Below are 14,916 nucleotides of genomic sequence, written 5' to 3'. Positions count from 1 at the left end.
ATTTAAAGTATCTGTAGATAGAAACACCTAAAACGACTGTATATTGACGAGTTGATGAAATGTTGCGACTAGAGTCAAGAAGAAACCTAACCCTGTATTTCCCCCAAGAGCAGTGGTCCAGTATTTCTTAGTCATTATTCCTTACAATTCTGTACACTACAGCTATTCCAAATAATAAGAATTGACTTTGTTAAATACATACCCTTATGTATCTGCATTATGTATGAGGCTGCAGGTTTACATAGAAATAGACTGTGGTCAATTTCAGAATACAAAACATATATAGTATATAATTTCATATTTTGTTCGTTTGGTTCATTTGGTTCAAAAGGGATGTAAATATTCAAATATTTTACATATGCAGAAATATCAGTAGTGCATCATATTTTAAGAAATTAAAAACATTTCTCAGCTTCTGTGATTTTGTTAATATTAGAGAAACAGTTTGGATATGTACATAGCCCATTGAGAGTACTATTTATATAGACTTTTGTTAATATAGGTCATTTTTTAAGCATTTAATTCATGATCCTAAAACTTGTTTGGTTCCAACCAGATTGCGTGTATGAAGCTTTATTGAACACTGCTGTTGACATAGATTCTCTGGAAGCAGATTCACATTTAGATGAAGACTGGATCAAAGAAGTGATAAAGAAATCAGGGATGAAGCTAAAGTGGAGCAAATTGAAACAAGACAAAGTCAGAGAAAACAGAGATGCTGTAAGAAGGTAAAATCTAACTATATACCAGAAGGAGAAGACCACAGAGTTTACGTCACACTTCTTAATGTGAAGATCTGACTTAAAATTTATTTTTTAATTAAAATGTTTTGTGAGTTTAGACTAAACTTTTCTTCAGAGTGTTTCAAGTACAGGGCTAGGGATGTAGCTCAGCGGTACAGCACCTGCCTGGCAAGCACAAGGCCCTGAATTTGATTAAGTGCTTCATGTACAGAAAGTATGTTTTTTTGTTTTTTGTTTTTTGTTTTTTGTACCAGGGATCGAACTCTAGTCCTTGCACTTGTGAGGCAGGTGGCAGAACCACTGAGCTAAATCCCTGGCCAGAAAATATTAAAACTCTAGAAAGTATTTTAAAACTCTAGGGTTTTTCAGAAATGCTGAGTATATATTTTAGTCTGAATTTTAAAATTTGGTTCAGTTTTTCCCATTGCTATGAAGATACCAACCATAAATAAGAAGGCATTAAATCTTCTGTTTTAAGTCACTATATGTACAGAAGGGGAAACCAGTTATATAATTAATCAAACTTGAACATTGAGTTTTATTGTTAATGGTAGCTTACAGAAATAACTACAAACCAATTCACCAGTTATAAAGTGTTTCTCATATTTAAGAAATGAAACTCCTTTGCTGTTAATTGTAGGCCACAGGCAGATCCAGCTTTATTAACCCCAAGGTCCCCAGTTGTTACTATAATGGGCCATGTCGATCATGGGAAAACGACGTTACTTGACCGACTACGAAAAACTCAAGTGGCAGCAATGGAAGCTGGAGGCATCACTCAGCACATTGGTGCCTTTCTTGGTATGGACATAAATTACCTTACAATGTGCTTGGGACCCCCACTTATTTTTTTAAGCAAATGTCATGATATGAAATATATAAATTCAAAGTAAAAGGGAAGGCTAAAGCTTAGAGCCATTGAATTGACAAAATGTAGAGCAATTGGTTAAAAGTCATTTTGTGCTTTCTATAAGAAGAAAGCCATGTCACTGCCTTTATTGTCCATTCTTAGTTTGGGTTAATAAGCATAAATTTAATTAGGTCATGCAACGTTCATTGCTAGGTTGTGAAAATGTTCTATTAATAATTAAATAATAGCTGTTGTTTACCAAGCATTGAATATTTGCTTCATCTTTCTATTTTTACTGCAACATAATGAGATAGATACTGATACTACCACTTACAGATAAGGAGGCTAAGACTTCTTCAGGTTAAGTAATTTGCCTAAAATACATACTAAAGTGACAAAGCCAGGAATTAAACCTACAGTTGTTGAACTCAAATGTTGAGCTACTAACTGCATACCAAATTGCTTTTCTGTGGCTCTGGGCAGTTTTAGCTGTGGTTTGCTAATTGTAGGGGTTACTGCTTATACAGTTATTTCATCTGTTCTCTCTCCAGATTGAATATCAGTTGGTATATTTATGAAAGTGGTTATATTCTAGAAATATGAAGAGTTTTAGTTTGAAATTATTGCATTAAAAAGAAAACCTGAAGGTCACATTGGTATTTTATAAGTATTCATTATAAATTTTGATCTGTGTTGTTCTGATAAGATATTAGTAATACAATTATTTTAAAGAATCATTGTGTTTGAAAATGTCACCTGTATTTTTTGTGTTAAAGAAGTTGAATCCTTGGTGTTCTTGGATTTGTTTCCACAGTGTCTTTACCTTCTGGGGAAAAGATAACCTTTCTTGATACTCCAGGACATGCTGCCTTCTCAGCAATGAGAGCCAGAGGTGCTCAGGTCACTGACATTGTCGTGTTGGTTGTAGCTGCTGATGATGGAGTGATGAAACAAACTATAGAATCTATTCAGCATGCCAAGGATGCTCAAGGTATTGTGTGGCTGACTACATGTATCAGGAAGGAGGTTGCTTTTAAAAAAATTTTTAAGGATTTACTACATAAAGCTGCAATTTTGGATCCACTTACATGTAGCTCATGCAGTCTTCACAGCAGTCCTAGGATTGTTAAACAAGTTTTACAGATAATCTTCAGAGATAGATTAATTGTTTTCCTTGCAGACATGTAACTGCAGGGAGGAGTGTAGCAAGGTTCAGCTGTGGGCCTTTACTGACAAGTACATTCTTTCATCTACTGTGACTTATTTCATTTATTTATTTACTTATTTTGGCACTGGGGATCAACTCAGGACCTTGCGCTTGCAAGGTAGGCAGCGGAACCACTGAGCTAAATCCCCTGGCCCCTTTGACTTTTATTTTTGAAGCCAAAAATTTATTGGTACATTTTAGATATACATTATGATAACACTCATCATAGGAACTTTGCATCTGTACATGATATATCCTGCCTCTTCCTTTTTTTCCATTCTCCCCTCCCCTAAAACCCTCCACCTCACACTATATACAGAAGCTTTGTTTCCATTTTTTCTATTTTCACTTTTTTTCTTGTCCCTTCCTTCCTTCCTTTCCCCCTTCCCGCTCCTTGTTCCCCTTCCCATTTAGATATTTTCTTCCCATTTAACAATATCTATTGTACCTTTATACTATGAGTTTTTTAAAAAAACCTTTTTATCCTGGAAAGTTTAGACAGATGGAAAATAAGAAGAGAATAATGAACTGCTATTTTCCCATTACCTAAATCCACTAGGAGTTGCATATTGGTGATACCGTTATTCTTTGTTCATTTATCTGGAATTCTTCTCTAAATAGAAACTTTGTGGGAAGGGGACTCTGAGACAGAGTCTGGTTATTCAGTTCAGGCTGGTCTTGAATTCACTATGTAGTACAGGCTGGCTTAGAACTTGCGGTGATCCTCCTGCCTCGGCCGCCTGAGCACTGGAATTACAGTTGTGTGCTGCCCCACCTAGCTTACAGAGAAACTTTTCTTTCATCTGCTTTAAATAAGTTATTCAGGTCAAAGGTATAAAGTTGAAACTTTTGGAAAATTGCTTGGCCATCTTCTTTATTTTTTCATTTAAAAGTTATGATAAACACTACATACATATTCCCTACATTTATTCTTATTCTGAGAAGTCATACCCTCCCCCACCAAAGAAATGCATCTGATGGAGTGTCATATCCCAGCCCTGCCCCTCCACCCCGGATTGGCAAGGGAAAAAAAAAGGTTGACCATTACTGATCATGTCCAAGTATTTCATCTTGCAACATGAAAGCAGACCCAGACTTTATCAGCTAGGACTCTACCCAGTTATATACAGTTACATAGCTAAGTTGTAACTTTTTTGAATTTGGGGTCTGTATTTTCTAGCTTCCAGTATTATTTTCTTTCCTTTTTAATTTTTCAAAACTGCCTTTGTGTATGGTACCTAAATGAGTCTAGGCAATACATGGCAGAAGGAAGAGAGAGATAAATTTGACGTGGATTCTCTCAATTGGTTGAGATGGGATAAATACATTACATCATGCTTTCTATATCTATTCTTTGGCTCTTTGTTAGATTCAAACTCATCAATTTGTAGTGCATTTTTTTTTACAGTAGTAGTGCAGATTGAAAATGTTTTTGTGTCTTGTTCAATTTCGTTGACCCTGAGAAAATTGCAGAGATTAGTGAAACTCAACTAGAATCATCTTCTACAATTTTGTGATGTCTCTGATGAGAGAATATGTTTAATAATAACAAACATTATAAGAATTTTATTTATTTGTTTGTTTGTTTGTTTATTTTGGTAACAGGGATTGAACTTGGGACCTTGTGCTTTTGAGGTAGGCTACTGCAGCACCACTGAGCTAAATCCCTGGCCCCATTATAAGAATTTTTTATTCATTTAATAAATACATATATTTCTTTATCTACTATGTTGATCACTGAGCTAGGCGTGTGAATAGAGATGCTATTTATTCTAAAAGAAAAGTGCAGTAATGGTATTCCCCCCATTGGCAAATGATCTGACAGTGTTGAGCTGTACTCTTCTCTTAATTTCTTTTTCCTGGATATTATCACCACTGTGATACCAATCTTACATTCAGGTTTAAGAATAGGCTTCTCTACCCAAAATACTGTTTTTATGATCATGTTAGGTATCTATTCTTAATTCGGAATCTTCTTATAATTACAGTGCTAATCTTGCCTCTGGGTTCCTTCTTTATATGTAAAGAGCAGAGTGGAGTGGTATGAATCTGAATAGGGCTTTTTAAACCTTTGTTAAATAAGTACGTTCACTGAATAAATGCCAGAGTGGTTGGTGTCCCTCACGGTGAGTACCTAGAATTGAAGGTGCTCTCATTTGTACTCTTCTTAACTTTGTCTTTTTCAGTTCCTATTGTTCTTGCAATAAACAAATGTGACAAAGCTGAGGCTGACCCTGAAAAAGTGAAAAAAGAGCTACTAGCTTATGATGTGGTGTGTGAAGATTATGGAGGTGATGTTCAAGCAGTGCATGTTTCTGCACTTACGGTAAATAAGGGCAACTCAGGGACAAAAGTGCTCAGATGCAAGTTCTAGCCTCATATATTTTTAAATACATAATTTATGTTGTTGGAAAAAAAACCTTTGAGGTCTGGGGATTTAGCTCAGCGGCACTGTGCCTTCCTTGCAAGCACAAGGTCCTGAGTTCTATCCCTGGTACCAGGAAAAAAAAATCCTTTGCGTACCAGAAGAAGCTAGTGTTATTATCCTGTGTGGCTCATTAAGAATTACACTCAGAGGTCAGCTCACAGTAGTTCAACTCATCTGTGGGAGGTTGATTCTAATTCTTATGCCTTCTAAATTATGAGATACTTAGAATGAAGGGAATAAATAGTAAACAGTGTGGGACTAGGAAAACGGTAGGCTGTTTAAAATAGAAATGAAACTTGGTAATAAAAAATCCATATTTCCATGCTTTTAATTTTCTTAAATTTGTTACCTCCAGAATGGTTAGAAATTATGTATTTATAATAAAACTATTATTTTCCTTTGAAATTTATTAAATGGAATTTAATTTACCTCTCTAGTTTATCTCAATTGTAATTGCTCTCTGGAAAGCCAGATGGCAAACTTACTACAATAAGATTAAAAACACCTTTTCTAGAATACTATCAGATGAGCTAATAGATGTAAAGATGCTAAGGCCAGCCAGAGGTGATTCCTAAAGAACAGAGAGAACTGAGAGAAGTTGGCAGGGAAGTAGGATGAAGTCTTCTTTTCCAAGATATAAAAGACTGTTTCACACAAACAACCTCAGCTCTGCTTTTCCATTTGTTTGTTTGTTTCTTTGTCTTTCACTTTTTTTTTTTTTTTTTTTTTTTTTTAGACCATATTTTGGTTTATTTCCCTGGCTGGGCTTGAATTTACAATCCTTCCATCTCAGCCTCCCTAGTAGCTGGATTATGCATGTGTACCACTGTGGCAGGCCCAGCTCTGCTTTTTGGAGCAGTATTTTATAAAATTAAAATAAATATTAGAAATAAGTGGATGAGAAAGCAAAGTATTTAGTTAGGTTTTTTTCCCCCACTGTTGTCTGTTGTCTGTAATAACTATTTGAAATCTCTTATCCAACACGGAGGATGGAAAAATCCCTTGCCCATCAGTTCTATTTCCATCACTATTCATCAGCTCTGTGTTTGTACAGCCCCAGGGAGCTCAGTAGACATAAATCATTAAAGGTAAAAGAATAGTGTAATCTTGCCTCTTCATTTCATGGACATTGAAATGAGATCCAGTGAAGTGAAGTTAGTTTTCAGGATTACATAGCTAGGTGGTTAAAGAGCATGGCTTAGAGCCTGCACCTAGTCAGTGCTTTTTCTCATTTAATAATTCTAAGTAATACTTTGACACTTACTTTACAAGATTATTTTTTATTTATTTATTTATTTTGCTTTATTTTGGTTTTTTTTGTTCCATGGAGACAGGATCTTGCTATATAGCCCAAGCTGGTCTTGAACTCACTGTGTAGCCCAGGCTAGCCTCAAACTTGCAATGATCCTCCTGCCTGAGCTTCCTGAATGCTGGGATTACAGGCTTGTGCCATCGCACCTGGCTCCCTACCATTTTTTTAAATTTTAAATTCATTTTTTCTTCTTTTTTTAATTGGGTAATTCATACTCTTAATGCTTAGAGAGAAAAGTATAACTGTCAAAGATTACTTGGCTTTCTGATCCTGGTGTTTACATTTACAGATAATATTGTGTATTAATATTTGTTGTTAAAGGGTGAGAATCTGATGGCTTTGGCAGAAGCAACAATTACTCTTGCAGAAATGTTAGAATTGAAAGCAGATCCCAGTGGTCCAGTGGAAGGAACAGTAATAGAGTCTTTCACAGACAAAGGAAGAGGGTAGGACTGCACTAAAATTCTCCTTTTTAATAATTTCATTTCATGATTTTTGTGACTTGATTATACAACAACATACAGTGGACCCTCCAGTTATATGATTGGCCTGACATAAGAACAACTTGGGTTAATTAAGTTAATGGAAAATTCACCTGCCTCTTGTTATCTATAGCATGTACCCAGTTAAACATTCAGATCTCAACTGTATTGACTTACAGCCAACTTGAGTTATAACCAGCCTTTGGGAACCAATCGAGTTTGTAAGTTAAGGGTCCACTGTATTATTCACATTTTATTATGTTTATTGCATATATTATTTTTATTGCATGTTGTTAATTCATGAGCAATATTTTCAAATCATTAGCTTTGAAAAGATTTTATTTTACTAGCATGCAGAACACAAAAATGAGTAGATGTTAGCAACTGTGTACAGCCTGTCATATTTAGATGATGTAAGTAGTTTAGTTTTTTTCTCCCACTGACTTGACTAAATTGTTAAAGCCTCATAGACTAACAGAAGTTGGGATGAAATAATAATTGTTACATTTTAGGATTTCTAAAATGTTTATGAATTTATCCATTAATGTAATATATGGGAATGTCTTTGAAACTGTGTTCTCTTCTTGAATTTCCCCATTAGAAAGAGAGGTTTCTCATTGTTTTATACACAATAAAAACAACTTTGAGCAGTCACTTAGCTGACTTAGAGAGTAGGATAGAAAGAGAGTTAGGATTTTGTCTGAATACTCTACACCCTCCATTACCTCCCTTATCTTGCAGGAATTCTTTTCCCCTCCTGTTTGTCCTTTTTTTTCTTTAGTACTGAGGATCAAACCTATGATTTCATGCATGCTAAGAAGTAGTCTACCACTGATCTATGTCCCAGTCCTTTTAAAAATTTATTTTGAAAAAGTATCTCATTAAGTTGCCTAGGCTGACCTCTAAATTATGATCCTCCTGCCTCAACCTCTCAAGTATCTGGGATTATTGGTGTGCGCCACTATGCCTGGCTGGTGTTAACCTTTTTATTTATTTATTTATTGGTACCAGGGATTGAACTTGGGACCTTGCTCTTGCAAGGCAATCAGTGGAACCCCTGAGCTAAATCCCTAGCCCTAGTGTTAACCATTTTTAAGTATAAAGTTTAGTAGCATTAAGCAGTATATTCTCATTGGTATATAGTAGGTCTCTAGAAATTCTTCATTTTACAGATCTGAAATTGTATACCCATTAAAGACTGACCCTTAAACTTCCACCGTTCATCTGTTGATGAACATTTGGGTTGGTTCTACCTTGGCAGCTGTGAAGAAATGACTCTTTGTTTTGTTTTGTTTTGTCTGTGGTGCTGGGCTCAAACTCAGGGCCTCACACATGCTAGGCAACTGCTCTACCTCTGAGCTATCCCTCCAGCCCTATAAATATTTTATAACATCAAAAACAGAAATTGAGAAGAGAACTGTGTGGACTCCTAGGTTTATATATATTTTAATCCTCATAAAGATATCTTTGTTCTACTTAAGAAAGTACAATTGTATATCTTACTTATGACATTAAGAATAATATACTTTTACATTCATTTTAGTCCTGTTACGACAGCTATAATTCAAAGAGGAACTTTGAGAAAAGGCTCAATTCTAGTTTCTGGAAAGAGTTGGGCAAAAGTACGCTTAATGTTTGATGAGAATGGAAAACCAGTTAATGAGGCCTATCCCAGCATGCCTGTGGGAATTCTAGGCTGGAAAGACCTTCCTTCTGCAGGAGATGAAATTCTTGAAGTCGAATCTGAGGTATATCATACTTAATTCCTGTATATTAGTTATAATGATTTTAAATATAAATCTCTAGTGCTATATCAGATAAGTATGTTAGTATTAATGAATAATTCTAGTTTATAAGGGGCCATGAGGTGGCCGGTTTTGCCAGTTAGAATTTAACTACAGATTTTTTTTAAAATTTGAGATAAAATGTTACAGTTAAATCATTTCAATTATATTCAAAGTTCCAAAATTAAGACTTTTTAAGTTTGATAAATTTAGTGGTTTCTTATGTGAGTTAAACTAATTTCATAATGGAGGAAAACACAAAGCCTTTAGCATGCTTTTCTTTCAGTAAATAATGAATTTCCCCTACATAAAGCCAAGGGCACGGGAGGTCATTGACTGGAGGAAATTTGAACAAGAGCAGGAGAAAAATAAAGATGACCTGAAAATAATAGAAGAAAAGCGAAAGGAACATCAAGAAGCATATCAGAAAGCCCGTGAGAAGTATGGCACTTTGCATTGGAAGGAGAGATCATATATGAAGTACTTAGAAAGAAAAGAACAAAGACCCTTAAGGCCAAAAGAGAAAGTAAAAAGAGATTCAGATGTACTTCCTGTAATTATTAAAGGTATCTTTTGAATATCTTACAAGGTTTTTGTGTGTGTGTGTGTGTGTGTGTGTGTGTGTGGTTCTGGGGATGGAACCCCAGGGACTCATGTATGATAGGCACATGCTCGGCTATACTGAGCTACATATCCACCCCTTTTTATATTTTTGTTGAGACAGAGTCTTGCCAAATTGCCCAGGCTGGCTTTGAGCTTGCAATCTTCTTCTTAGCCTCTTGAATCGCTGGGATTATGGACATTACTACCATGCACAGCACAGTTCCCTTTTTGAATACATGTATTTATTCTTACAATTAGTTTGGACCCTTAAATTTAAATGAAAATTATTTCAGTATTTTGAGGGGCATTTTCAAGAGTAAACATGTTTCTTACTGATTCTGTATAAATGTACATTTTTTCCTGAATACTTTATTATATATTTATAATGCTAAGCTTAAATAAAAGTGGTTATGGAAGTAAATGACATGCATATCTTAATATTTTCTTGTTGTTTTTTGTTTTTGGGAGAGTCTTCCTCTGTAGTTCTGGCTGGCCTTGAGCTCAGTGTGAAGCTCTGGCTGGGCAGGAGCTTGTGATCTTCCTGCCTTAGCTTCCCAAATGCTGAGATTACAGGCAGGCACCAGCACACCCAGCTGCATATCTTAACTTTAAATAGATCATTGCTATTTTTTTTAATCTGTCAATACCTACTTAAAACCATCAATTTTAAACTTATGCTTTATTTAGGCGATGTTGATGGATCTGTTGAGGCCATTTTGGACATAGTGGATACCTATGATGCTTCCCATGAGTGTGAACTAGAATTAGTACATTTTGGAGTAGGTGATATTAATGAAAATGATGTTAACTTTGCTGAAACATTTGATGGTAAGGATTCTATTTCCTACTTGTTTAACTGTGTTCCCTAGATTGCATTGTGAATGCTGTACTTTACTTTTGTCTTTTATTGCTTGGCTCATCAGGCCTAACATTCCCATCAGTGACACCCTTCCTGCTGCAGTCTAGTAGCAGCCAACAGTTGAGGCTGAATAGGATGTGGGGAACTGCAGCCACACTGCCACTTGTTATGGATTACTGCAGCCTTGGGGAACTGTTTCAACATCCAGTAATGTTTCTTCATTTTTTTTGTTGTTGTTATTTTTCTAAAGCATCTCATTACCACTCTCTTTCCCATTCTCCACTTAGGCAAAAGTTGATCCTCTCTGTATCTTTCTTTTTTTTTTTGGTATCGGGGGATTGAACTCGGGTCTTTGTGCTTGCAAGGCAGGCGGCGGCAGAACCACTGAGCTAAATACCTAGCCCCATATTTATTTATTTATTTTTTTGGTACTGGAGATCGAACTCAGGACCTTGTGCTTGCGAGGCAAGCAGTGGAACCACTGAGCTAAATTCCTAGCCCTCTGTATCTTTCATTAATTTAGATTTTGAGTGCACCACAAACTATAATGAGCCTAATCAGTACTTGATCTTTTCCTTTTTAGCTGTTCTTGTTCACTGCTAACTATAATCTTACTTTTAAGCTTTAAATGCCTGTATGGCAGGAGGGACTGTCTTTATTAATTGAATTTACAATACACAATAAAGGGACTTATGACTAAAGCACCAACATTGTTGAGTGATTAATCATTTGGAAAAGAGGTAATTTATAACCTGACTGATTAGAATTAGATAGCACTTCTACTATTGAAAAGGTATTTTCAGTAATACTCTTTAATTCAGAGTATTTGTTAGATACTGATTAGCCTAGCACTATGATATGTAAGGTAGGATTTCATATTGGTAAGACTTGTGATTGCTGAGTCTTGGTTAAAGTGGGGCAAATTTCTTTTAGGTAAGTGTGTCTTGCTTTTACTTCTCTCCAGAAGTATTTATAGTTAAACATATTATTTGTTCTTTGATAAAATGCTTAGTTCTATGAAAATTCTTTTGCTTCTTACAACAACTTTTGAATTTGTCCAAAGTAAGTCACTACTTTTAAACATCTTATGGCCAGTTGGATACCTAAGTGTAGACCACAAAAACTGTAGGAAATAAAAATAAATTGACTCTGCTGCCTGCCTCACAAGCACAAGGACACGAGTTTGATCCCCGGTACTAAAAAAAATAAAACATAAATTGAATAATAGAATTGTTAAAACAATTATTTCAGCTCTGACCATTTTTTATTTTCTCATAAAAATCATATCTTTGTTTAGTGTACTGCTTTGTACTTTAGGAACACTGGAAACACTAGCTAAGAAACTAGTATTTCTTAAATTAATAGATTCAAAATTTTAAAATTTCCTTATTAAACAAGACAATAAAATTTATAAAATTCTTTCAGTAATTTGAAAATTTACTATTTTTCAGTAGAAAAAATAGAATTTCTCATCTCAGGGAGATGTTAACTTACATAGAAGAAAATAAAACAATTTAATTTGTTCTGCTTGAGAGATAAATATTTGTGCTGCTTTATTGACTATATTTCTGCTTGCCAGGTGTTATATATGGTTTTAATGTGAATGCAAGCAATGTCATCCAGCAGTCAGCTGCAAAAAAAGGAATAAAAATTAAACTTCACAAAATCATTTACCGTCTTATTGAAGATTTGCAGGAAGAACTGAGCAACAGATTGCCCTGCAGTGTGGAGGAATACGTAATAGGTAAGTATTCACTGAATGTTACTTTAAGACATATTTTCATCTCTGTAAATAGCACTTGAAAGTGTAGTTAGGGGAAATATATCACTATTCCAGTGCAATCTTATATTCCAGGCAAAAGAAAAAAAAAAAAGACTACCATGAGAATATATGTTAACCTAATGTATATTATAAACACATCTTTTGCTGGGGATTTAGCTCAGTGACCTTCCTTGCAGGCGTAAGGTCCTAAGTTCTAACCCCAGCACCAGAAAAAAAAAACCCAAAAACAAATGTTCTGTATAACATATTATTCTGTTTAATCTCTGGGGATTCAAAGACAAATAATAAGAACTTGCCTTCAAACTTAAGACATGAACAACTAATGGTAATGGTAATACAAATTCAACTGGGATAGGATTTAATGTCATGAAAGGAGCCATTGATTTTGTCTTGGGATTGGCACAGAAATATACCTTGAGAAGAATAATTTATGTTTAAATATTAAGGCTGCTGATCTAGCTCAGTGGTGCTATTGCCTGCCTCTCAAGCACAAGGTCCTGAGTTCAATTCCCAGTACCAAAAAGGAAAAAATTTATTAGAAGTCTTGTATAAACTTTGTCCAGATTAAAGGTGAATTTGAAATGAGATATTGTATCCATTTGCTTCTAAAGTATGTACATTTACTAAGCACAGGTGTCCTTATAAAGCCACAGAAGTGTGATGAAACTAACAAAGTAACAATTCAGTAATATTATCAGATCATCCGTATTCAAACTTTATTTCCTTCACACTGTACTTTATTTTTCTCCCAATTCAGAATCATAGTTTGTTTCTCAGCCTTTTGGCTAAGATCAAGTGCAGGATCATATGTGTCAGTCCTTTTTACAAAGACTTTTTTTTCCAAAGTCTTTTTTTTAAACTTGAAATTTTGCAGTGTATATAGGTCATCAACTTTGTAGAATGTACATTAATTTTTAATTTAGCTTATATTTTCTCATGCAATTTGGTTTTGCATTTTTGGTCCTAATACAGATATAATTTAGGCTTCCATGATCATAATGAGGTTCTTTATGTTCTTGTAGTAAGAGCAATTTCAAAAAGTCGTATTTCTAGAGGTGAGCAAACACATTAAATGTCATTAACAACCAGTTAAGTAACACTCTAGAAAATTGATAATTATAGGTTGTGCTGTTGGAATTTTAATTTTCAGAGAAAAAAATTTACAGAATATTCTTAAGAGGATATAAAAAAATTGAAGTGATTTAAAAAATAAATTAATTTATTAATTTATTAATGATTGTTCTCTACCCAGAAAATATTTTTAATGAAAGCTGAAAGCTAGGTTTTCCTGGAACAGACAGGAATAGCAAAGAATTTTCATGTTATTCCTATTGGTCAGGAAAAATACAGTTGGTGCAAAGAAATCAGGACTTTTTTCTATGCGTGAGCTCATCCACTACCCCTCCAGTGCTGGGGTCAGGCCTTGGTCTTCATGTCTCCTAGGCAAGTGCTAAACTACAACTCCATCTTGAGTTCACTATAGAATGTCAGGCAATATGTATTTCTCAGAACCAGTAGTTTCCAGTACATTAATGTTCTTTTCTTTCTAAAGGTGAGGCTTCTATATTAGCTACTTTCTCTATAACAGAAGGGAAAAAAAAAATTCCTGTGGCTGGCTGCAGAGTCCAAAAAGGACAGTTGGAAAAGCAAAAAAAATTTAAATTAATGCGTAACGGACATGCTATTTGGAAGGGTAAGCAACATCAAAATCCAACTCTGTATCATATCCGGGCATCACAATTGATGGAGCCTTTCAAATCTGCTCTTTTACTCCCATAATCCTAGTTTAGGCCACTTTGTAGTTGGACTTCTTCCCAGCTTCCACATGTGTGTGTAACTGGGGTCTAAACCCAGGACCTTTGCACTGAGGTACATCTCCAGCCTTTTCTTAAAATGTTAAGACAGGGTCTCCCTAAGTTGCTCAATTGCCCAAGTGGGGCTCCCATTTGTGATCCTCTTTTCTTATCGTTCCAGACTGCTGAGATTATAGGTGTGCACTATCATCCCTGGCTCCTACTAGTTCTGATGACTCTTCCAGGATCACTTATCTCCATCTTGTTATGCCAAGTTTGTAAAAATTGGCCTGAACTACCTTTCCATCTCCTACACTTCTACATTTTTTGTTGTTTTTTGAGACAGGGTCTCACTCTGTAGTTGAGACTGACCTGGAACTATGTAGCCCCAGGCTGGTCTCCAACTCAGAGATCCTCCTGCCTCAGCCTCCCAAAGTGCTGGGATTACAGGCATGCGCCACCACGCCCAGCCTCTTCCTCTTTCTTGACCTTTTACCTATGTGTATTTCCATTTAAATCCTAACTATAGTCCTGTCCTCTGCAGTCTTAATCTACTTTTAGTTTTTTGATGGGGAGATCTTGGATTCCTTAGGTCTTCCCTACATCAGTCTCCCAATAGCCAGCCCTCCACCCCGTAAGATGTATTAGGCATGTGCCACCAAGCGAGGCTTATCTTTAAAATGCGAGATTTATGATTTTTGCTATGTCACATCTTTACAGCAAACTTTTTTGGGGTTTAATTCCATTTAACACTGCAAAATTTCTAAGAATTTCAGTGTAATTTTCCTTTTAACACCAAGCTAGCATTCAGTACATACTTTAATTGGCAAATATACTAACCTGAAGTTTTTTTATTAAAGGTTCGTTAACCTCACTGAAACACCATAAAGATGATATTTCAGTCATCAAAACTGGGATGGAATGTGGTCTCAGTTTAGATGAAGAAAAAATAGAATTTAAAGTGGGAGATGAAATTGTTTGTTATGAAGAAAAGGAAGTTCCAGTTAAGACTTCTTGGGATCCAGGGTTTTAAAATTCTATTAAAAATAAATGTTTTGCTTCATTATTTATA

General features: G+C 35.3%; 1 protein-coding gene across 10 annotated transcripts in view; it reads left to right on the top strand.

Annotated features, from left to right (window-relative positions):
* Mtif2 (mitochondrial translational initiation factor 2) overlaps positions 1–14,914 on the top strand; it is a 27,942-nt gene extending 13,028 nt beyond the window's left edge. For 6 of the 10 annotated variants that reach the window (XM_033764050.1, XM_010615848.3, XM_010615850.3 and 3 more), the window contains 11 exons: positions 557–728; positions 1,384–1,544; positions 2,408–2,584; positions 4,987–5,126; positions 6,862–6,986; positions 8,566–8,770; positions 9,120–9,372; positions 10,097–10,237; positions 11,848–12,012; positions 13,604–13,744; positions 14,705–14,914. In XM_033764050.1, the coding sequence (XP_033619941.1) occupies positions 557–728; positions 1,384–1,544; positions 2,408–2,584; positions 4,987–5,126; positions 6,862–6,986; positions 8,566–8,770; positions 9,120–9,372; positions 10,097–10,237; positions 11,848–12,012; positions 13,604–13,744; positions 14,705–14,877 (1,853 nt within the window). In that variant the 3' untranslated portion in view covers positions 14,878–14,914. Of the gene's footprint in view, positions 1–556; positions 729–1,383; positions 1,545–2,407; positions 2,585–4,986; positions 5,127–6,861; positions 6,987–8,565; positions 8,771–9,119; positions 9,373–10,096; positions 10,238–10,332; positions 10,638–11,847; positions 12,013–13,603; positions 13,745–14,025; positions 14,229–14,704 lie in introns of those variants that run through there. The other 4 variants (XM_033764059.1, XM_010615851.3, XM_033764061.1 and 1 more) reach the window with 4 other exon arrangements.
* The last annotated feature ends 2 nt before the right edge of the window (positions 14,915–14,916 follow it).

The sequence above is a fragment of the Fukomys damarensis genome, unplaced genomic scaffold (assembly GCF_012274545.1).
Source record: "Fukomys damarensis isolate Sample0158 unplaced genomic scaffold, DMR_v1.0_HiC HiC_scaffold_2, whole genome shotgun sequence".
Classification (NCBI taxonomy): Eukaryota; Metazoa; Chordata; class Mammalia; order Rodentia; family Bathyergidae; genus Fukomys; species Fukomys damarensis.
This window is presented reverse-complemented; position numbering and strand designations above follow the sequence as displayed.